General features: G+C 36.7%; 1 protein-coding gene across 1 annotated transcript in view; it reads left to right on the top strand.

Annotated features, from left to right (window-relative positions):
* The window catches only part of USP32 (ubiquitin specific peptidase 32), a 192,070-nt gene that overhangs the window by 47,426 nt on the left and 118,936 nt on the right, over positions 1-25,708 (top strand). Inside the window, exon 2 of the mRNA XM_020875914.2 lies at positions 8,666-8,793. Coding sequence (XP_020731573.2) covers positions 8,666-8,793 — 128 coding nt within the window. The remainder of the gene's footprint in view (positions 1-8,665; positions 8,794-25,708) is intronic.

Consider the following 25,708-nt stretch of genomic DNA (forward strand, 5'->3'; position numbering starts at 1 on the left):
AATCTTACTTCTCTATTCCCAAGTGGCACAGTGGTAAAGAATCCACCCGCCAATGCAGGAGATGCAAGAGACGCAGGTTTGATCCCTAGGTTGAAAAGATTTCCTGGAGTTCAGTTCAGTTCAGTCGCTCAGTCATGTCCAACTCTTTGCCACCCCGTGAGTCGCAGCACGCCAGGCCTCCCTGTCCATCACCAACTCCCGCAGTCTACCCAAACCCATGTTCATCGAGTCAGTGATGCCATCTAGCCATCTCATCCTCTGTTTTCCCCTTCTCCTCCTGCCCCTAATCCTTCCCAGCATTAGGGCCTTTTCCAGTGAGTCAACTCTTTGCATGAGATGGCCAAAGTATTGGAGTTTCAGTTTCAACATCAGTCCTTCCAATGAACACCCAGGACTGATCTCCTTTAGGATGGACTGGTTGGATCTTCTTGCAGTCCAAGGGACTCTCAAGAGTCTTCTCCAACACCACAGTTCAAAAGCATCAATTCTTCGGTGCTCAGCTTTCTTCACCGTCCAACTCTCACATCCATACATGACCACTGGAAAAACCATAAACTTGACTAGACGGACCTTTGTTGGCAAAGTTAATGTCTCTGCTTTTAAATATGCTATTTAGGTTGGTCATAACTTTCTTTCCAAGGAGTAAGCGTCTTTTAATTTCATGGCTGCAATCACCATCTGCAGTGGTTTTGGAGCCCCAAAAAAGAAAGTCTGACACTGTTTCCACTGTTTCCCCATCTATTTCCCATGGAGTGATGGGACCAGATGCCATGATCTTAGTTTTCTGAATGTTGAGCTTTAAGCCCCATTTCCAGTATTCTTGCTTGGAAAATTCCATGGGCAAAGGAACCTGGTGGGTTACAGTCCATGGTGTCACAAAGAGTCAGACATGACTGAGGGACTGAGCACGCATGCATATAAATCCTACTTAGCTCAAAAGACAGCTATTTTCTCTTGTAAACATAACTGGTGATTAGGTTGTTTATATTGATAAGTTGCTATATTAGGTTTATTATAGGTCATCTAGGTCTTGAGAATGTCATGCTATGGATGCCCAAAGGTGAGAAGAAATCACAATAAGGAAATCTAGATATGAAATAGATATATATGGAAATAGTCACTAGGTACACAACTGGCTATCTGCTTTGCTCTTAGTTGTACTTAGTAATGTAGTTTGGGAGCGCTCCTTCCCCTTTTTAGGTGTTCTTCCTCTGTGCACAGATGTGTCTTTTATGTTTACTGTACTGTCATTGCTTATTCATGAGTCTGTCTCTTGGCTGAGTTCCTCGAAGGCAAAGTTGGCATATTAGTTTTGTGTTCCTCATGGCCTAGCACAGTTTTTGGGCATGTGATCAGTAAGGGCCCAGTAACCTTTAATTAATGATTGATTGACTGATTGCATTTCAGAGGGTCTTATTGGAGGGATTCTGTTTCTGTGGTAAACACCATAATCTTTCTTTTATTTCTGTTTCAGTATTTGCCCTTTCTGTGTAATTGCTTTTTTCAATACTTTCGTGCTCTAATCATTAAGTGACTATCAAGTACTTTCTTTTTCTTACCATATCTTGTCTTTGATTGTGAGTTGCTAATTCTCACCAATTGAATATTTTGAAAACTGAGATGTCTTGAAATCAGGCTTTTTGTTGAATGAGGTTTGTGTTCAGTTCTCTTGAAATTTTGTTTTGATATGAGAAGAGCAAACTCTCCCTTATTCCCTGTTTTATTCACTTCCTGTTTGAGTGACTTTCACTTTGACTTTTCCTGTTTGAGAAAGGATTTTAGTTCTGTTTCTATAGTTTTCAATAAGATTCTAGTTGGTTTCTTAACTCTTATGAGTGTTATAGGTGTAGTTGAAATGTTTCTACGGTTCCTTAGATTAAGAAAAACCTGAAGTAAAACCAGTCCTTGAGATTTATTTATTTGGCTGAGCTGGGTCTTCAGTAGCAGCATGTGGAATCCCTGACCAGGGATTGAACCCGAGCCCCCTGCATTGGGAGCAAAGAGTCCAAGCCACTGGACCACCATGGAAGTCCCAAGATTTATTTTTTTTGAAGGTGAAATACCTCTTTCAGCTATTCTCATCATGGTCAGATGTGTTAGTTTACTGTCAGACTTTCCATCTTTATTCTGGAGTCCTTTCTTCATTTTTCATCTGGTCTTGTTCTCTATGCTTACTGCATAGCTGTCCTCCTCAGATACCGTAATCATCCTGGGAATTTCCTTCACCTATCTTCTGCTGCAGTCAGTCCAGCTCTCACATCCACACATGACCACTGGAAAAGCCACAGCTTTGACTAGACGGACCTTTGTTGGCAAAGTAATGTCTCTGCTTTTTAATATGCTGTTTAGGTTGGTCATAGCTTTTCTTCCAAGGAGCAAGCATCTTTTAATTTCATGGCTGCAGTCACCATCTGCAGTGATATGGGAGCCCAGAAAAATAAAGTCTGTCATTCTTTCCATTGTTTCCATCTGTTTGCCATGAAGTGATGGGACCAGATGCTATGATCTTAGTTTTCTGAATGTTGAGTTTTAAGCCAGCGTTTTCACTCTTCTCTTTCACTTTCATCAAGAGGCTCTTTAGTTCTTCTTTGCTTTCTGCCATATGGGTGGTGTCTTCTGGGTATCTGAGGTTATTGATATTTCTCCTGGCCATCTTGATTCCAGCTTGTGCTTCATCCAGCCTGTATTTTGCATGATGTATTCTGCAAATAAATTAAATAAGCAAGTTGACAATATACAGCTTTGATGTACTCTTATAAAGAAAGCTGAGCACCAAAGGATTGATGCTTTTGAACTGTGGTGTTGGAGAAGACTCTTGAGAATCCCTTGGGCAGCATGGAGATCCAACCAGTCCATTCTAAAGGAAATCAGTCCTGAATATTCATTGGAAGGACTGATGCCAAAGCTGAAACTCCAGTACTTTGGCCACCTGATGTCAAGAACTGATTCATTGGAAAAGACCCTGATGCTGGGAAGGATTGAAGGCAGGAGGAGAAGGGGACGACAGAGGATGAGATGGTTGGATGGCATCACCTACTCAATAGACATGAGTTTGAGTAAGCTCTGGGAGCTGGTGATGGACAGGAGGCCTGGTGTGCTGCGGTCCATGGGGTCACAAAGAGTTGGACATGACTGAGCAACTGAACTGACCTGAACTGAACTGAACTGACTAAACTGGACTGGACTGGATTGAACTGAACCACTGCAGTCAGTGTTTACAGGCTCTGTCTTCTTTCCTTTGTTTACCCCCTCATTTTGTTGTAGGACAGTCTCCTGTAGCTCTCTGGAAAAGGTGCAAGAGAGTGTTGTACTTTCTTTCCTTGTTATATTTTTATAGTACCCTATTCTTATTTGGATGTAATTTTCTTATTCTCTTTTTCTGAGAATCTTTGGAGGTTTTCACTTTTTTTCATCCTTTATCATTATTTCTACTTACCCCTCCTTTCCCCTTATTTGTTTGTCTTGATAATTTTCTTTCTTTTTTTTTTTTTTGGTGTTATATGATTCTTTTTTATTGAGAAGCTTTATTTAATACAATGGGTATCTTGCCATGAGCATCTGCTATACTGTTGTTCCTACAGAATTATTTGATCCTTTATCCATTCTGTGGCTGATCAATCTGGAAAGCTCCAAACTGGGATTTTTCCTTCTGGCAGGCATTGCTCTTCCACCTCCAATTTGAGGATGAGATCTGGTTTGGTAACCTGATGCCCTGCTACAGAGACCAGGTTGCTGTAGGTCTCCAGCATCACATCTTTGTACAGGGTCCTCTGTGGAGGGTTCAGGTACTGCCACTCCTCTGGGGTTCCGCCATTCCCTCCTCTTGTTGGGAAAAACAAGAGATGTGTGAAGACTGAGCTCACTGGGGCCATCTTGCCCCAGGAGTCAGAAAGAAGCCCTCAGGTGCAGATTCACTTCAACTGGAGCATTCAAAACAGGCCCCTACTTGGGGGCTCAGAAAAGGGGATATGGGCAGGAGAGGTGGGAGTGCCTAGGCAGGAGCTTGAGGATGCGTATAAACCCTTAGCTCTTTTTCGACGACAGATTTTTCTGTTCAGTGCAGAGGAGACAGTTACGAGAACTGCTGTTTGTCTTGGTAATTTTCTTATTGAAATCTTCCTCAATATTTGGTGTTCCTTGACCATTCATTTTTTTTCGGTCTATGCTATTGATACATAATTTATATACAATAAAATGCATAGATTTTAAGAATTCAGTAAGTGAACAGTTGTTCACTTTTGTAGCCACCACCCCAATCAAATATATAAAAATTTCCACACCTCAGAACAGTTCCCTCCTATCTCTTTGCAGGTGTCTGTTTCCTACAACTCCAGTCACATACTGCCCACTTCACTACCTGTCAACTGCTGTCTTTGATGCCATAAGTGGTTTTGCCTCTTTGCGACTTTTATATATAATGTAGTCATATGGTATATCCTCTTCTGTGTCTGGCTTAGTTTGCTCAGTGTAGTTTTTGAGATTCATTTATGTTGATGCATGGATCAGTGGTTTCTTCATGTTTATTGTAGAATACTATTTCATTGTATGAATATACCACATTTACTTCATCACCTGTTCCTTTATCAAGGGGTTGTTGTTTCTAGGGTTTTTTTTTTTTCTATGTATATTTCTGTGCTGTATTTTCTTGTGTAATTAACAAGGAGTGGAATTAATTGGGTCATAAGGTTAAGTATATGCTTAATTTTATAATGACTATCAAACTGACTTTTTATTTTAAATAGTTTATGCATTAAAAGATTGATTGGAAGACTTAAATGTTTGAGTATATCCCTTGTTGACTTGTGGATTTTCCTTTTGGGGACCCAGCCATTTTTAAAAGGGGAATGGAGGAATCCCCCTTACCCCATGTCAGTAACAGTAGGTCTTTGTTCTAGGATCATTTACTTTCTTCAGAGAAGAATACTCATTGATTCTGTCCAGGTGATACATATGTCAGAATAGGGGGAGGGAGGGCAGCGAGATGCAGATGCTCACTTAATCTTCACCTTTTTTCATACCTCATTGTCCTTCCTGTAGCTGTCAGCTAAACCTGGTGTGGTCGAGTACGGAGCCTTTGTGTCTCAGTGTTTCAGAGAATGTGTCTTTGGTTTCTTGATGTATATCTACATCTAAAAGTGGTGTGTGGTGGCTAGATGGTAGATTGGTTCCTGACTCTGTTGTGCTTTAAGGGACCTGAGATTAGTCTAAGCACTTCTCTTGTAACTTTCAACCAATTTCTCTTCCATCCCAGTTTTTACCACCACCTCCACCCCCTTTTTTTTGTGGAAATTGGTACGGTGAATTCCTGAGCCTTTTTTGGGTGCTCTAGACAGGGTAAGTTAGTTTACTTTCTTGTTCATATTTCTCAACTGGTTTCGATTGCTTAGGTTTCAATTTTCATGGGTCTGCTTAAGTTAGTCACCACTCCTCCAGACACTAATGTTCCCCAGAAAAAAATTGACTGTCTCATCGTTCCTCAGTTCTTTTTTCTCCTATTTTCTTTGTCTTTGTGAGTTTGTGTCCTTTCTCATTCTTGCTGGAATTTTAGTGAAGCCTGTAGAAAGGAGGTAAAGAAAAATCCCACGTGTGTTGAACTTTCTAATTTTTCCAGAAATTGCCTTTTTGTTCTAAAATAAGTGCATTAGTATTATGTTTTCCTACCTTAAATTTTCTAGACTTGATTCTCTTTTGTTTTCCATCCTGCCTAAATTTTTATTTTTAAAGTTTTCAAGGTTTCACTTGTATAGTGAACACTTTTAGGTATTCCTTGTCTACAGGTGAACTAATTGTCAGACTTTATTTTTTAATAAAAATACTGTTTATTTTCAGTAAATATGGACCTCTGGCAGTATGTTAGTGTCTGATAGTCTATTTTGTGTCTATACAATAACTTATTCAGTCTGTCTGTTTGCTTTTATTGTTTGGTCACTCAGTCGTATCGGACTCTTTTGGCTATCATAGACTGTAACCCGCCAAGTTTCCCTGTCCATGAGATTTCCCAGGCAAGAATATTGGAATGGGTTGCCATTTCCTTCTCCAGGGGATCTTCCTAACCCAGGGATTGAACCTGCGTCTCTTGCTTTGGCAGGCGGATTCTTTACTACTGAGCCACCAGGGAATCCCTGTTTGCTTTTACAAATGCTTTAAAAAATTTATGTGTGTGTCTTCTCATGTTATAAATTAATAGATTCATTAGTCATCAGTCATCATTGCCTTTTTTTTTATCATTTTTTTTAACATATTTCCAAGCATTCCTTCAAATGTCTGTAACCAACAGTGTATAGCTTATCATTTTATATCACAGTGATTGATTTTTCTTGTCTCCTCCTCTGTACTAGGAGCATCCTAATTTGTTAGTAAAGCCATTAATGAAAAGTAGGCATACTGAAGAAATAGATATTCCAGTAGCTGAAGTAACTTCTTCTCCATAACTGTAATTTATAAAATTACCTTTGTTTTGTTTTTTCACTTTTGCATTCTAAAAAGGGGGGAAAATCAGTAAATTGGGGATGTTAATATTATGAATTCATTTTTTTATTGAATTAAGCATCTAGTAGTTATACTTTTCTGTAGCTGCTTATTTGAGTATTAGTTCTTATTATTTTATCATTGCCCTACAGGTTGTAGAATTTGTGAACTTTCCCTCCCTACCACAGAGTTTTCTTGAATGATAATCTGTGGGCCAGGCACTCTTCAGTCTTTATCTTGCTGGCCCTTTCTGCCTTACTTGAGACTGTAGACCAGCCCCTTCTTCTTGTCCTTTGGAAACTGTGCTTTTGTTTTTCCTAAGTATTCCTTGTCAATCTTATTTGAATATTTTTTTCTTTCTCAGCAGGTACTGTAAGCATTGCTTTCTTCCAGTTTTGTCTCTATCTCATTTATGCTCTTTATTCATGACTTTAATTGCCGCCTACATGCTTATGACTTTCATCAAACCTTTCCTAAACTTTACACTCATAATTGTAAAAACTCATTGGGTCTCCTGAAGGTTCCTCATTTTCAGTATGTCCATATCATTTCAGTTCAGTTCAGTCGCTCAGTCGGGTCCAACTCTTTGCGACCCCATGGACTGCAGCATGCCAGACCTCCTTGTCCATCACCAACTCCCGGAGTTTACCCAAATTCATGTCCTTTGAGTTGGTGATGCCGTCCAACCATCTCATCCTCTTTCGTCCCCTTCTTCTCCTGCCCTTAGTCTTTCCCAGCATCAGGGTCTTTTCAAATGAGTCAGCTGTCTGCATCAGGTGGCCAAAGTATTGGAGTTTCAGCTTCAACTTTAGTCCTTCCAGTGAACACCCAGGACTGATCTCCTTTAGGATGGACTGATTGGATCTCTTTGCAGTCCAAGGGACTCTCAAGAGTCTTCTCCAACACCACAGTTCAAAAGCATCAATTCTTTGGTGCTCAGCTTTCTTTACAGTCCTACTCTTACGTCCATACATGACTAATCATTTAATTTATTATTTATTATTTTTCCTTCCTCACTTTTTTTTTCTTCCATTCCCTTTCTACATGCTAAGACCATCCTTCCAGGTTTCTCAGGGTAGAATCCTGAATGTTATTCTACATTGGTTCTACTTTTCAGTTAAGTTTCAAATTCTGTTGACTTTTCCTTCTAAATAGTTCCTGAATAGCTCCTCCTTTTTCTTCTCATATTAGCAGTCCACCTTTTGCTTCCACATTTTGCTTACCACAGAACTGGTAAACTACCTGAATTTTATCTGACTGTGTTCTGTTTCCTATCTGCCTGGAGTTCATACCTGAATTGTGTCTGACTGAATCCCTTCCTTATTGTGTTAGAATTTCTATGACTTGGTCAGTGACTGCCTTAGGTTTATCTTTTACAACTCCCAGCTTTGTTCATTTTGTTCTGGTAACATGCAGTTCTCTGTAGCTCTATACATCATCCTCTGTATACTTTGAAACAAAACTATTATCTCTGCGTGGCATGCCCTTGTCTATTTTGCTTGGGTTAGCCTTTATAATTTTATGTAATCATCCTCTCCATCCAGAAGTCTATCTTTCTTCTCTAGCATGGGCTAAAGGTACCATTTGTGATACCTTCACTGACCACGTAGTACTAAAGAATATTTTTCTCTCCTTGTAGTCAGAGATTGTTCTATTCAATGAAAGCCTTCAATGCCTAAAATAAAGTAATGGCTCAGTAATTTTTTTGTTAGTGGGTGTCTAAAAATTATAGTGTATTAGCATCATCTATTTATAGGTTACTTTGTTGAGGATGACACAGTTTAAGCTAAACTTGGGAGCATGGATAAATACGTATTCAAAGAGTACAAATAATATAATTTTTATTCCAGAGGAAATGAGTACATTGCTGCTGAAAAGGTATTAATGCCAGAGCCTAATGCCATTCAGCTTACCTGCTAATTGTTACCTCTTCTTTACCCCTGCCTAAAATTTGTATGCATAACTTAATGTTCTGCCATTTGAAGACAGTGGGTCAAGAATTTTCATATTTATTTTTAAGATTAAATTTGAAAATATTAGAATTATGAAAAATATCTTTGGGTTTATTTTACTTATCTGGGAAGAGAAGTAATGTTTGCTAGTTTTTGTTAGGAACTGGATTGAAAAAAAAGTAAAGATTTTGAGAGACGTCTTTTCTCCTCAGGTTTCTCACCTGTCTTCTGTTTCTGAATTGCAGTTACAGATGTGGAGCTGAAACGACTGAAAGATGCCTTCAAGAGGACTTGTGGACTCTCGTATTACATGGGCCAGCACTGCTTCATCAGGGAAGTGCTTGGGGATGGAGTGCCTCCAAAAGTTGCCGAGGTAATCTTCATGCTCTCAGTTTTCCTGTGAGATAGTTAGCCACCAGTCTGAATTCTTGAGGGTTCTCCTGGTCTTGACCGATTTAATCTTCCCGACAGTTATTTTTCTTGCTAAGTAGGTAAATAGGTCTTGCTTTAGGTGTCAGTAGGGCTGTGTTCTCAGAGGCCACATGGGGGAACTGCAGGAGCGCAGCTCTGCTTCTGTGTCCTTCTGATCTTTAAGAGCTGCAGATCATAATCATGGGGCCATTTATATGATTGGCTTCTTATTCTCATGAACTTTGTCACTCTGACATGTCCTTTTTATGTTGGGAGTATTTTTTATAAACTTAGAGTTTTAAACCTTTCCATATAGTAAAACCTAATTAAATTAATTCTGTAAAATTTAGTGTTGTATATGAAACACTAGCTTATTGGAAGTTGTAAAGTCTTGTTTAGATTCCATGAAAAATTTTTAAGTAGAGATACAGTGAGCTAAGTTGGTATAAATATCCCCTTTCTAACAGTAAATTCACTGCCTTATAAAGTGAATAAAGTATATATAGTTAGGTATATATACAGTTATGTAATATGTCATTTGAAAGGAGAACTGAGAATACAATTAATAAAACAGTGAAATTGTAATAAGAATTTTAAGCTTAGTGTATTTCATAAACCTTAATTCACTATTCCTAATTAGTGACAGTTGCAATTTCTAACCTATGCTATGTGCTTTTGAGTCTATGGTTTATACTATAGAAAGTATATTTATTGCTTTTTTATGTGTGTTTTACTTTTTTTCTTGGTGGAGATATATGTTGTGTTAATTTTATCATGTATTCTTGTGTAGAATTATGTACTTTTTTGTTGTCTTTAGTTTGGATTTATGACAATTAATTTTTTCCTAATTACTATTTATTGGGACTTTTTTTTCAGTATGAATTCATCCTCCTGTTTTGCCTTAAATGCTAGTATAATATAAAAATCTGGAATTTAGAATTTTTCATTTTAGGATATAACTAGCAATTTAACGAGTTAATAAAAGTTGCCAATTAGAGGAAGGGATTTAAACTGAATCCATAGTAATTAAAACAACATTCTTCCAAATTCAAATATATACTAACTTAAGCCTTTCTTTTTCTTCAGTTTCTTCCTTAAAGTCGAAATTGTCAGACTGTAAATTTGTGGTGCAGAGAAAACTTACGTTAGAATAGCTGATTTATTTCTTTGGATCATGTATAAAGATTTACATGTGTCCATCTACATAGCTATAAATAGATGTCCATTCAGGTCCTTGTCCAGTTTTTAATTGGGTTGTTTGTCTTTTTAATACTTGAGTTGTAAGAGTTCTTTAAGTGTTCTAGATCCCAGTCCCTTATAAGATATGTGGTTTGCAAAAATATTCATCCATTCCATAATTCACTCTCTTGATGGGCTTACCCATTCTTCCTTTCATCCCTTGTTTCATCTGGGAAACTAAGGTCACAAAGACTTACTCTTATGTTTCCCTGTGAGAATTTTAGCTTTTACTTTTAGGTCTCATCTGTTTTGTGCTAATTTTTGTGTATGGTGCGATGAGTCCAACTTCATTCTTTTGGAAATAGCTTTTTAGTTGTCCTGTTACCAAGTCCAAGCTCCTATTGCTCATTGCATGACAGGTCAGTAAACCAAGAGATGTGTTGTTGGTGCAAGAAATAGTGACTTTTTCGAGAAGCCAGCAGATCAGGAAGATGGTCAGCTAGTGTCCCAGAGAACCGTCTTAACCTGAATTAGAAGTTAGTCTTTTATACTGAAAGCGGGGAGAGTGTGTGGCAGGTTGTTGCAAACTTTTTGGTACCTTTGTGCTTATAGCTGTCCAGGCAGGTCGAATCACAATGTTCCTAGACCTTCTATGAGATAACTATTATTCTCCATTCTACAGCTTTTTATCTCTATATGAGTGAGCCTTGAGAATGGGCTCTCCTGTGTGTTTCAGGCTATAGCAGCATTCTTTTACAAAAGGTGCAGAGCCTGCATGGCTAAGCAGAGGCAGCAGAGCACACGGGTTAAAGGAGTGGATTCAGCATGGAGTCAAGTTTCTTCTCGTCAGTTACAGTCCCATCACTGTTGGGAAGATTATTCTTTCCCACTGAACTGTCTTACCACTGTTGTTGAAAATCAGTTGACCATAAGCATACGGTTTTATTTCTGAACTCTCAATTCTATTCCATTGATTTCTGTCTGTCCTTGCATCAATATTGCATTATCTCGATTATGCTGGCTTTGTAGCAAGTTTTTAAATCAGAAAGTGTCATCTCCTCATCTTTATTCTTTTTCAAGTTGTGTCTGTTCTGGGTCCCTTGCATTTACATACGAATTTTAGTATCAGCTTTTCAGTTTCTGCAAAAGAGGCAGCTGAGATTTTGATAAGGGTTGTATTGAATCAGAGTACTGCCATTTTAACAATATATTAAATCTTCTGATTCATGAAATTAGAATGCCTTTTCATTGCTTTAGATTTTTAATTTCTTTCAGTGATGTTTTATAGTTTTCAGTGTACAAGTCAAATGTCCATCAATAGAACAAAATGTGGTGTATCTGTAGAAAGGAATATTCTTAATAAAAAAGGAGTGAAGTTTTCTGTTACATTCATGGATAAACTTTTAAAACATTCTAAGTCAAAGAAGCCAAGCACAAAGACCACATAATTTTTTGTTCCATTTGCATAAAAATGGCCAGGATATTAAAACATTCTAAGTCAAAGAAGCCAAACACAAAAGACCACATATTTTTTTGTTCCACTTGGATGAAATGGCCAGGATAGCCAACTCTATAGAAACAGGAAATAGATTAATGGCACTTTCATTAAAATTTTAGCCAACTTTTTTTTCTTACTTGCTTGCACAGTAGTTGCCTCTTCCCCCTGTTGTTTTGGAGGAATCTATCCTTCTTGAAATGTCAAATACAGGTTTTCCTGTTATTTCAGCTCTCTGATATGCTCAAGAAATGTAAGATGATAGTTAAACGTTTTTTTCTTGTTTTTTGGTTAGGAGTGATACTCAGGCTTTCTGCAGCTAAGGTGGAAATGGAACTCCCTGGAGTATCATTTATATGTGAATATTTTGTAAATTTCATTTTACTGAAAACTATTTCAAGAGTCTCTGTCCTTTGGACTATGTGTTAAGAATTATCACTGGCTAGATTAACTAAAGTAATTGTTTTACAAGAATGATCTTAATTTTAAATTGTAAAATCTACAGTGATAGTTTCAAAATTTCAATTTCTTTGCAGCTAACACGTTTTTGTGTGTAAACTCTAGCACAGTATTAAACACAAAAATAATTTTATAAATGCTTTTAGTGATGATGGTGTGAGCTTCATTTATCCTATTATTTACTGACCTAGGCTTATTTTAAGTGAGGAGTACTTTAGCATGTGAGTATTGATTAGTATATATAACATAGTGTAAGTTTTAAAGTACTATAAGGAATTAAGTACTTCTGTCTTTGATCTCTGGTATTTTCTCGTGGAATGGGTGCCTGTATAGTGTCTCATACAATAATCTCAAAGAACGAGTGACCCCATTGAGCTCAGTTCTGGAACAGTTTCAGCATTTGTATAAAATGAGCCTTTTGCTTATTTCAGGCATCTCTCCAAGGCAGGCAGGTTAATAGATAAATTTCATCAACTTTTGTTTGTATTTGGGAAAAGGAATGAATTTATGAGTATGTTTCTCCTTGCAGAGTACATAGTTATTTGCTAAAGAAGAAATAGTACATTTGAAGTAGACAGACTCATAGAATGGAGGATCTGTATTCTCTAGTTGCAGGGAAATCAAGGGAAATGAGGGAATTTCTAAACAAAGTGATTAGCTGCAAAGCTAAGGAAATAATCATTCCACTTTATATAGTCATTGTGAGATCTTTCTTAAAATCCTCTGGAGAGTTTGGGCCTTAAATCTGGGTGAAGAGGGTCACCTACTCCTGGTGAGAGTATGAAAATAATGTTTTGAGGCAATAGTTGTGTTTTAACACCAGTATCTCTATATAAGAAAAGCCACAAGCCAGAAAGATAAAGACCAATACAGTATACTAACGAATATATATGGAATTTAAAAAGATGGTAACGATAACCCTATATGCAAAACAGAAAAAGAGACACAGATGTAGAGAACAGACTTTGGGACTCTGTGGGAGAAGCGAGGGTGGGATGTTCAGAGAGAACAGCATTGAAACAAGTATACTACCAAGGGTGAAACAGATCACCAGCCCAGGTTGGATGCCTGAGACAAGTGCTCAGGGCTGGTGCACTGGGAAGACCCAGAGGGATGGGATGGGGAGGGAGGTGGGAGGGGGGGTTCAGGATGGGGAACACATGTAAATCCATGGCTGATTCATGTCAATGTATGGCAAAAACCACTACAATATTGTAAAGTAATTAGCCTCCAACTAATAAAAATAAATGAAAAGACAATAAAATAAAAGAAAGAAAAGCCATAGAACCCCTATAAGCTGCCAATTGTGGATGGAGAAAGAACTTTATTCCCTAGTTAATTAGAGTTTTTCTTTACAGTAGTAGTAATAACATAATATCAAGAGCAAGGAAAGGTAGTTTTGGCATCTTTGTGCAGAAGGATGCTGAAACCACAGTCCTCTTTGAACATTGAATCTTTTTCAAATTAGAGGAAAATGCACATTTTAAGCAAAAACAATCACAGACCCTGGAGTGTTTTTAGCATAGTGATCAACATGTGCAAACAAGCAACTGATTAGTAGTATATTTTTCCATTAGTATTGGTAAATTTATGCTGAGGTATTCGTATTGCATTTAGATGCCTCTTGGGACTAGAGACATGCATTTACTAGACAGTCTAGGTTTAGGGGGACTACCCATAGAATACTGATTTGTGATTTTTTTGGTTTGTTTTCATGTTTGTTGATCTGTATTATTGACTACATTTCTTTATGTTGGATTTACTAGCATCATGGGTAACAACTTTCTTGACAACTCTAGTCATTGACTGTTATCTTTTGATGCTATTGATCATTGACTGTTATAAAATCTAAAGTAGTATATCAACCAGAGAAAAGCAACTGATGTTTTCATTTGTCACAATAAATCCTAATCTTGACCTTACGGCTAATAGGAGAAAACTAAGCAGGCTACTGATTTAAAATCTTTCCTTGGAACTAGAATCTGTAAAATATCCACTGGTCTTTATCTTAACTGCGTCACTTAAAAAAAAAAATTTATTTGGTTGTGTTGGTTGTGGCATGTGAAATCTTTGATATTTGTTGTGGCATGCAGACTCTAAGTTGTGACATGTGGGATCTAGTTCCTCTCCCAGGGATTGAACTTGGTCGCTCTGCATTGGGAGATGGAGTCTTAGCCACTGGACCACCAAGGAAGTCCAAGTGAATCACTTTTGTTCATAGTGTAATATTCGTGCTATTTCTTAAATTTAATTTTTAAAAAATATTTCTCTTTGTATGACTGGTCAAAAAAGATTCCTAAGGCTCTGTTAGAGGAAGATAGTAAGAGAATATATCACTCCCTTCTTGTAAAATTATATATAGACTTTTTTAAAAAGTACATTATTGTCTTGATGGTACTTAACTGCCAAGTTTTATCCTAGAGCAATTTTTTCCCTTGTCTGTAGATACCACTTATTGAACAATGGGGTGCACATTTAGTTGGCAGTTCTATAGTTCGCATGGATTTCTGGTTTCACATCAGACGATGCTTAAAAGCTTGTTGACCACACTTTCCATGGACTTGTAGCTTGCATTCAGTTCTTTTATCTTCTTCAGTGTTTCCACTTCTGTTTCTCCTGATGTGTGTTTCTGTCAAAACTGCTGATTTTTCATTCTATACTGGTCAGTAGCTGCTGTCTCCTCTTACTTGGCTTGGTGCAATCATCTTGGTTTTTCTCTTCTTGACTTCCTTGAGTTTGTCCTTGTCCCTTTTCTCTGCCTGGAGGAGCTGCTGGATTCCCTGTGACTGGCTGGTCATGGTGGCAGCTTCAAGTCAGGCAGCTTCTGTGACTCTGGGAAGTGATGGATCTATTCATCCTTAGAGAAATCACTGCACATCTCACACTGTTGTGTCAACAGTGAGTTCTGAGCATAGCTGCCTGTTACAAATGGCCTGACAGAGTGGGCTCTCCTAGAGGAGTTTTTCAACAGTTTCATAAACTGTTGAAAAACAAAGTTTATAGTAGAAGAGCTGACATGTCATTAAACATAATGGGACTAGGGAACTCCTTGTATAAAACATTGCGTCAAATACATTACATAAATTATGAATGTTCTAAGTGGTATGCCAGATGTCAAAGAAGTTACTTATTTACATTGGTACTAAAAATTACTCTTATAGAAAATAACTTATGCATAATCACTTATTTTGAATCCTGGGTATATTAAGTGAGCTACTGACATGATGAGTGAAGTAGATAATGAAAATAATTAGTATCTTTTTCAAGTCAGTCTTGATAAGACACTTCTATCCAATAGCATATTCCTAATTGGTATTATAAGATAAAATAAGGTTGATTTAATAGGTAGTTGAGAGTGTTAAAAACCTCTGCCTAAATTTAGCTGATAAAATTCAGCCAAGTTTGACAATAGAAGCTGGAAATTTTTTATAAAATGAATTCTAAATGGGGGGAAAAATAACAACCCAAGTTTTCTATTCTAAACTTGGGTGAATGTAGAAGGAAAGCATATTCATTGTTATCCTTTTCCCCCTTTCTGCTTGCCCATGGAATAAATACAGCTGTAATTTATTGAGTGCCTACCTAATAAATTTCTGTTTGTAACAGAAATGGAGTGGTTTTATGTTTGCCTTGTATATGGTAGTTATTATCTTTTAGACTATCATCTTTGAGTAGTATGAGTTATTATATTCTGTATTTAGATTAAAATGTAAGGAGGAGGGTTATAAAATACAGTTGAACTTTATATATTTCCATGTTTTTGTCATTAAGTGGTAAATATGAGTATCCTTTTTTTTTTGAGTATCCTTTCTTAATGTACTTCTAAATGTGATTTCTTGATGCTTTATATTTTATGAGTAGCTGCCTGAAAATATGAAGAGAGAAGAATTTGTGTTCAGAGTCATTTATACTTATAGCTTTCAGGTATACTTTTTCGTGCCTGGGTCTCTCTCAAGTCATAGCAACATCCTGAAGCACCTTTCTGAGAATCTGAGGTGTAGTCCCAAATATTCTATTATAAAAAACGATGGACATAATTGTTAACTGTAATGGTTAACTTTTTCATACTATATTTATGTTGTGATTTTGAATACAAATATATACAATACATATGTTGTAGTTTCAAAAATATATAACACTTTATAGTCATCAAAAATTGTGATTTTTAGGGTTAACTTTGCAATGAAGGAACATTTCACTCAATTTTGAGACTTTCAAGGGTGTATTCTCAAGAAATAAATGGCCTGAAGAAACAACAGTGTATCCTCCTATATTCACACAAACTAATACAGGATAGCAAATTATTTATTGAAAAATGTTTATGTATGATGGCTTAAAAGGAAGTCCTTCTATAGTCTATCCTTTTCTTTAGTGTTGTTTTTAGTAAGAGTCTCATTTATTCCCATTATTTAAAATAGTTATTTGTTGTAAAATGATTTTTTGTGAATATATAAAAGGTTTTTGAAATGAATTCAAAATAATAGTGCGTAATAAATGAGTTACAATACATACACTAGTATGTTATCACTGTATTTTCTCCCATATTAGTTACCTTTTCTCAGCAATGTACATTTAATAACTAATTCATGGGAATATATTTTAAATAAGTCTTGTCCTATATTTTTAGCTGCTAAAGCTAAATTAGTGAAGTCTTTAATTTATTCTTACTTTTCCTGAGAGTTTGATACTAGTAAAATATATTTCTTCATTAGGCAATCTTTGACATTCTTCCTTTTAAAACAGAAGTATATTGAAAATGTTCATTCTGCTCATTATACATGTAGTACGATGTTTTTTCCTAGAGTATTCTTTTTTTTTAGACTATTGAGTCCTTTTTTAAAAAATTTATTTATTTATTTTTGATTGCCCCGAGTCTTTGCTGGGTGTGGACTTTGTCTAGTTGTGGCCAGCTGGAGCCGCCCGTGGGTGTGGTGCACGGGCTTCTCAGTGTGGCGGCTTTCCTTGTCACAGGGCACAGGCTGTAGGTGCCTTGGCCCCGGCAGTGCTGCGGGCGGGCTCAGTAGTTGTGGCTTACGGGCTCTGGGCGTGTGGGCTTTAGTAGTTTTGGCACAGGGGCTTAGTTACTCAGCGGCATGTGGACTCTTCCTGGACCAGGGATCAAATCTGTGTCCCCTTGCATTGGCAGGCAGATTATTATCCACTGCACCACCGGGAAAGTCCACAAGGAATTTTTTTAACTACTTTATAAAATTATATTCAATGACTTAGCAGTAAAAAGGAAGATTATTGTACACTCAACAGTATGAGTGAATCTCACAATAATTATGCTAAATGAAAACATAATTGGTAAAAATAGAGCACGTGCTATGATTCCATTCATATAAAATTCTTTAAAATACAGAGTCTGTCATGAAATGACGCTTACCTAGAGACTGGGTACTGATGCTGGTGCAGGAGGAAGGAGAGGGAAGGATAATTCCTCAGGGATAAGAAACTTCTGAGGTGATAGAAATGTTGGAAACTTTTCTTGATGGTGGTGATTTCAATGATATGGCATGACATATGACAAAATGGATAAATTGTAAACATAGAATATGTGAGGGTAATTGTATTTCAGTTATTCCTCAAAAACTTTGTAAAACATTTGATTGGATGTATTTTTTGAGCTTTTCAGGAAGAATACTTAATCTACTTGGAAAAGTGAGCCAGAAATATAAAAATTGATTATTGACAGATGTATGATTTCCTTTTCAGTCTTTGTTAGGATACGTGGGTTTTAGTTCTAACTTTTATTATTTACTTCATGATCTTTTACTAGTCACTTAAGTTCTGAGGCAAAAGAACCTCTAAACCTTTCATCAGAATCATTGTAGGAATTTATAGGTTTATGACCAGCTTGACTGTAATTAGAAGAGTTTGAAGTGCAGTTAAATTGTGATGTTCTTCTGTTGAGTCTGAGATCTGCCTGAATTGGAACAGAGAAGGTTGTGAGCTCGGATAGTCTGGGAAAGTTGGAGCAGTGAAAGGAAGGAATTCCCAATGATAAATTTGGAGTTCTACCTTTTTCTCCTAATTTAAAGTCATGGGTTAAATTAAACTTTTAGAAAACAAAAGTTACAGCAAGGCAATTCTAGAATGAGATCATTGATCATAAAAGGTCTAGGATAATTAGCTTCTAAGTATGGATAATAAAGTAGGTAAGGACAGACAGGGGAGCCAGTGTAAAGACAAAGATCCAATGTTACCATCATGGATCAAGATGTGGAACAGCAAAGAAGAAAGCTAGCCAAGAAGTCTCTCTAGACAGAATTCAGGAATACTAACTCCAGGGGGAACAATTTTCACTTGAAACTTAGTAGCTGAATTTGTAGCATATTAACAGGTTTCTTTCTTCAACCATCAGTGGGTTTACGGAAAATTCCATTAAGTCAGGGCCAAGCTAATTGAGAGGGTATACCAATAATTTACCTCACTGATGTCTAGTGACGCTGTAGTTTATACTCTGAGTCTCTTTTCTAGTTGTGTATTTGAATAGACTTCAGTAGGCAAGATATCTTTAGAGATGAGAAAGGAGGGTATAAACTGAATCTCAGGACTTGCCATCCATTGTGATGGAAGCAGAAATTTACTTAAGACAGAGGTAATAATCTGGTTTGTTTAGTCATTCCTGGGAGTAGTTTATTGGTTTGACAGTCTGTGAGATATAAAATAAGTAAGGTACAGAGGTATTCTGGATGTTTTGTTTAGGCAAGGCTCCTTGACTTTTGGACTTGAGGAAAAGAGAGAAGATTTTCTATGTTTGAAAAGAATATTTCTTAGTAACTTACTTTCTGACTCTTACATAAACATTTAATGGCATGGATTCATGACTAGCATATAACAGTCAACAGTTTTGTGGGATATATATCTGACACAGGTCTGGGATAATTCTTAACATGAAAAATAGTGGGTTGTAGGACAAATATTAGTGAAATAAATATACCAGGAATATGGAGCAACTAACATGTTTTAATTTTTTCTGAAAATAATATTTAATGTTTTCCCTTTAATAATAAATTTCAAAATTTATTCTTTAACAATCAAGTTGACAGGATAGTAATTTATATAAATAAAATTAATATCTGTATCTTATACTATCCTGTGAAAATAACCAGAGTTGTGCCACAAAACCTGGTTAAGTATGTTTGGGGAGCTAGGACTTACAAACTATTCTGTATTCTGTGCATGAACTTTTCTTCTTTAGGATAATTTCAAGGAGAGAGGCATCTTACAGAATATCTCATACTGAGATCCATGTGACTTAACACAAGTATTAAGTCTCAGCAGAATGAGAAAATAAACCATGATTTCAAATATGGACCTTAAATCAAGTGATAAGGGTAGATGGGCTGACATACTATCAATAAATAATAAACCACCTTCTCCCACCTAAAATCCACAGTGACTAAATATATTAATTTTTTCTTTTATGTAAAAGAATTTCAAAGGTAGGTATTCTAGGGCTTGAGTGGCAGCTGCCCTTTATCATTAGGGTTGTTGTTGTTGTTTAGTTGCTAAGTTAATTTGGAAGTCAACCCTGAGTATTTATTGGAAGGACTGATGCTGAAGCTGAAGCTCCAATACTTTGGCTGGCTACCCATTGCAAAGAGCAAACTGATTGGAAAAGACCCTGATGCTGGGAAAGATTGAAGGCAGAAGGATAAGACTCTTTGCGACCACATGGACTGTAGCCTATCAGGCTCCTCTGTCCATGGGATTTCCCAGGCAAGAATACTGGAGTGGGTTGCTATTTCCTTCTCTGTGGCATCTTCCTGACCCACTGCCATCTCCTGTTTGGCAGGCAGTCTTTCTACTGCTGAGCCACCAGGGAAAACTGTATTATTAGGGACCAAGGCCATATTTGATCAGAGTCTTTTTGGAAGTCCATCCGTTGACTTTCAGTTTTATCTCATTGGTTCTCTCCAGTTGCAAGAGATGCTAGAAAATGGATCTCAGAAAAAATTAGGGTTAAAGAAAATAGAATTATATAGATAACTAAGGTTTCTGCGATGTGCTGTATCATACAGGGTGTATTATGATCCAGGATAAGTAGCAACAGGAATATACTTAAATATATTGGACAGTTGAATATATTATTTAATAAAACTGCCTTTAAAAAAAGTATGCAATAAATGTTTATGTTATACTATTTATACTGAATAGTATAAATATGTATAGTGCTCTTCTGTTAATTGCTCTATACTTCATGTTTTATAATCCTATGAACTCTTATTTATGATCTGAATTATTATTTTTATCATAGTGATATATGCATATAGTTCAAGTGGAATCAGAGATTTAAAAACAAGAATCCTTGTTCCCACCTATTTAAATCTTATCATGGTTCCAGAAGCAACCACTTTCTAGTAATAGTTTCTTATATACATATTTCCATTTTCTAAATACTATTCTTTACTGCTAACTCTTAATTTTAGATTTTATCCTTTGCTTTCCAATGATGGTGGTGGTTGTTCAGTTGCTCAGTCGTGTCTGACTTTTTGTGACCCCATGGACTGCAGCATGTTAGGCTTCCCTGTCCTTCAGCATCTCCTGGAGTTTGCTCCAACTCATGTCCATTGAGTTGGTGATGCCATAGAACTACCTCATCCTCTGTTGTCCCCTCCTCCTTCTGCCTTTCTTTCCCAGCATCAGGGTCTTTTCCAATGAGTTGGCTCTTCGCATCAGGTGGCCAAAGTATTGGAGCCTCAGCTTCAGCGTCAGTCCTTCCAAGGAATATTCAGAGTTGATTTCCTTTAGGATTGACTGGTTTGATCTCCTTGCAGTCCAGGGAACTCTCAAGAGTCTTTTTCAACACCACAGTTCAAAGGCATCAATTCTTTGACACTCAAGCCTTTTTTATTGCCCAGCTCTCACATCTGTACATGAGTACTGGAAAAACCATAGCTTTGACTATATGAACCTTTGTCAGCAAAGTAATGTCTCTGCTCTTTAACACACTGTCTAGGTTTGTCATAGCTTTCTTCCAAGGAGCAAGTGTCTTTTAATTTCATGGCTGCAGACAGCATCCACAGTGATTTTGGAACCCAAGAAAATAAAGTCTGTCACTGTTTCCATTGTTTCCCCATCTGTTTGCCACGAAGTGATGGAGCCGGGTGCCATGATCTTCATTTTTGGATGTTGAGTTTTAAGCCAGCTTTTTTACTCTCCTCTTTCACCTTCATCAAGAGGCTCTCTGATTCCTCTTCGCTTTCTGCCATAGGGGTGGTGTCATCTGCATATGTGGGGTTATTGATATTTCTCCCCGCTCTGCCGGGTCTTAGTTGCAGCATGTGGGATCTAACTCCCTGATCCTCCTGGATCAAATCTGGTCCCCCTGCATTGGGAGTGCACAGTCTTAGCTATTGGACCACCAGGGAAGTTCCTTTCCAATGGTAGAAGATATTTAACATCCTTGCACACTCCATACCATGTCATCCCAATGCAATTGTATCATAATCTTTGATTAAATTGATACTTGTTATTTATAGCATTATGACTGTAGATATTCTCTGCAACATGTCGTAGTATTATTTAATTTTTTATTTCTTTGGTTTTTTTCCTGGAATTATAACAGTTTCCTTCTTTTTTAAAAAAATTGAGGTGTAGTTTATTTACCATGTTTTATAATGTTCAACAGAGTAATTCACAATTTTTAAAGATTATGCTCCATTTATAGCTGCTATAAAATATTGCCTATATTTTTATTTGCTTAGGTTTCTTTTCTTTTTTTTTTTTCCATTTATTTTTATTAGTTGGAGGCTAATTACTTTACAACATTGCAGTGGTTTTTGTCATACTTGCTTAGGTTTCGTACCTGTGGCTAAATCGTTCTACACCTTCCAACAGCTTTTTGGTTTAATTTTCTGTGAGATGGTGGTTAACTTTTTACACTGATCTTTTAAATGTATTTTTAGTTTAAGTATTTTTGTTGTGGTAGATACATATATGCATGTCATATTCTTCTATTTATATCAGGCTGTCTTTGTTTCCTCTAATATTCCATGGATTTTTGTGCTTTTTGAACTTCTTTGTCCTAACCATGAATGAAGAAAAAATTTGATGCAAGATTTAATTAGTGAGTTTTCCTTACTTGCTATTGAAGTAATGTGGGACATTGAGATAAAATATAGGAGGTGAATTGAGGGTGAATTTTAATCACATCATTTGCATGTTGTTAAATCACCGTTAATGACAACAGTGGGAATATACTAGGTATAAAATTCTATCTGTACAAAGCAGCTGACCTCAGAGGAAGGAGAAATCAGGCTTAAGAATTGTTTAATTTAACCCTAAAGACTCTACCAGAAAATTACTAGAGCTAATCAACGAATACAGTAAAGTTGCAGGATATAAAATTAACACACAGAAATCTCTTGCATTCCTATAAACTAACAATGAGAAAACAGAAAGAGAAATTAAGAAAATGATACCATTCACCACTGCAACAAAAAGAATAAAAAACTTAGGAGTATATCTACCTAAAGAAACAAAAGACCTATACATAGAAAACTATAAAACACTGATGAAAGAAATCAAAGAGGACATAAACAGATGGAGAAATATACCGTGTTCATGGATTGGAAGAATCAATATTGTCAAAATGGCTATACTACCCAAAGCAATCTATAGATTCAATGCAATCCCTATCAAACTACCAACGGTATTTTTCACAGAACTAGAACAAATAATTTCACAATTTGTATGGAAATAACAAAAAACCTTGAATAGCCAAAGTAACCTTGAGAAAGAAGAATGGAACTGGAGGAATCAACCTGCCTGACTTCAGACTATACTACAAAGCCACAGTCATCAAGACAGTATGGTACTGGCACAAAGACAGAAATATAGATCAATGGAACAGAATAGAAAGCCCAGAGATAAATCCACGAATCTATGGTCACCTTATCTTCGACAAAGGAGGCAAGGATAGACAATGGAAAAAAGATAACCTCTTTAACAAGTGGTGCTGGGAAAACTGGTCAACCACCTGTAAAAGAATGAAACTAGAACACTTTCTAACACCATACACAAAAATAAACTCAAAATGGATTAAAGATCTAAATGTAAGACCAGAAACTATCAAACTCCTAGAGGAGAACATAGGCAAAACACTCTCCGACATAAATCACAGCAGGATCCTCTATGACCCACATCCCAGAATTTTAGAAACAAAAACAAAAATATAAACAAATGGGACCTAATGAAACTTAAAAGCTTTTGCACAACAAAGGAAACTATAAGCAAGGTGAAAAGACAGCCCTCAGATTGGGAGAAAATAATAGCAAATGAAGCAACAGACAAAGGATTAATCTCAAAAATATACAAGCAACTCCTGCAGCTCAATTCCAGAAAAATTAATGACCCAATCAAAAAATGGGCCAAAGAACTAAACAGACATTTCTCCAAGGAAGACATACAGATGGCAAAGAAACACATGAAAAGATGCTCAACATCACTCATTATCAGAGAAATGCAAATCAAAACCACAATGAGGTACCATTACACGCCAGTCAGGATGGCTCCTATCCAAAAGTCTACAAGCAATAAATGCTGGAGAGGGTGTGGAGAAAAGGGAACCCTCTTACACTGTTGGTGGGAATGCAAATTAGTACAGCCACTATGGAAAACAGTGTGGAGATTCCTTAAAAAGCTGGAAATAGAACTGCCATATGACCCAGCAATACCACTTCTAGGCATACACACTGAGGAAACCAGATCTGAAAGAGACACGTGCACCCCAATGTTCATTGCAGCACTGTTTATAATAGCCAGGACATGGAAGCAACCTAGATGCCCATCAGCAGATGAATGGATGAGGAAGCTGTGGTACATATACACCATGGAATATTACTCAGCCATTAAAAAGAATTCATTTGAATCAGTTCTAATGAGATGGATGAAACTGGAGCCCATTATACAGAGCGAAGTAAGCCAGAAAGATAAAGACCATTACAGTATACTAACACATATATATGGACTTTAGAAAGATGGTAACGATAACCCTATATGCAAAACAGAAAAAGAGACTCAGATGTATAGAACAGACTTGTGGACTCTGTGGGTGAAGGTGAGGGTGGGATGTTTCAAAAGAACAGCATCGAAACATGTATATCTAGGGTGAAACAGATCACCAGCCCAGGTTGGATGCATGAGACAAGTGCTCTGGCCTGGTGCACTGGGAAGACCCAGAGGGATGGGGTGGAGAGGGAGGTGGGAGGGGGGACCGGGATGGGGAATACATGTAAATCCATGGCTAATTCATTTCAATGTATGACAGAAACCACTGCAATGTTGTAAAGTAATTAGCCTCCAACTAATAAAAATAAATGGAAAAAATAAAAAAACACACAGTCCTCAGCAAAAAAAAAAAAAAGAATTGTTTAATTTTATTTTTTTCCCCTCATGAAAGAAGCTGAAATATCCTTTAAAATCAGGTTAGTAGCATCTCTGAAAATGTTTTTGTTTTTTTCTAGATTCTGGCTAGAAATCTTCAAATAGTTTACAAATCTAAAAATCAGTTTATAATTTGTGCTGTTTGTAGAAATTAGTAGTAGGAAAATAGTTTTATTTTATGTATGGGTGGCAAATTTAATAGTATTCTGTCTTTGAAGAATAATTTTTTCGTAAGTTTCCGAATGACAGAAGCAGTAAAGGTATTTTGACAGTTGTACAGAAAACTATACTGGCATATAATACCTCATGTTAAGATTCATCCTGAACTGTTTTTCCCATCTTTGCTTTTTCTTGTAGTTACATTTGATTTTCAGAAATTTCAGATTAGGAATCAAAAGACTTACAGGAGCAGTCTTCAGAAAAGTGTATTAAACCAACTTTGCTATGGATGCCCCGTCTTTGCTTTAAATGAAATAGTAGTATTTCTTTCCCAAGCAGCTTTTTCCTTAACAGTTTCCTAATTATTGAATTACAATATATGCTCTTTAATTCACCCATTTAAAGTATATAGTTAATGGTTTTTAGTTGGTTCACAACATTGTGCAACCATCACCACAGTCAGTTTTATCACCCTAAAAGAAACCTTTTTTTCTCCATCCCCTCGTCTGCCAGGCCCTAAGCTAACGAATATGCTAGATACTTTCCATCTCTATAGATTTACCTGTTCTGGACATTTCGTATAAGTAGAATCACATCATATATGGTCTTTAGTGACTGACTTCTTTGACTTGGTGTCTATTTTGCAGCATGTATCACTTCTTCATTCCCTTTTATAGAATAATATTCTATTATGTGGATATATCACATTTTGTTTATTTGTTAATCTATGGTTGGATATTTGAGTTATTTTCACTTTGGGCTGTTATAAATAATGATGCTATGAACATTCATGTGCATTTGTGTGGATGTATGTTTTCATTACTCTTGAGTATATACCGTGGATGGAATCTTATGTATCTTATGATAACTCTGTGTTTAACCTTTTGAAGAACTGCCAGATTGTTCTGCAAAGTCACTGCACCATTTCACATAACCATCAACAGTGTGTGAGGGTCCAGTATTTCTCTACATCCTTGCCAACCTTGTTATTTGTTGTTTTAGTTGGTAAGTTGTGTCCAGATCTTTTTGCGACCCATTGGACTGTAGCCCGCCAGGCTCCTCTGTCCATGGGATTTCCCAGGCAAGAATACTGGAGTGGGTTGCTATTTCCTTTTCCAGGGAATCTTTCCAACCAAAGGTGGAACCTGTGTCTCTTGTGTCTCCTGCGTTGGCAGGTAGATTCTTTACCATT

The sequence above is a fragment of the Odocoileus virginianus genome, chromosome 17, assembly GCF_023699985.2.
Source record: "Odocoileus virginianus isolate 20LAN1187 ecotype Illinois chromosome 17, Ovbor_1.2, whole genome shotgun sequence".
In the NCBI taxonomy this organism is placed as follows: Eukaryota; Metazoa; Chordata; class Mammalia; order Artiodactyla; family Cervidae; genus Odocoileus; species Odocoileus virginianus.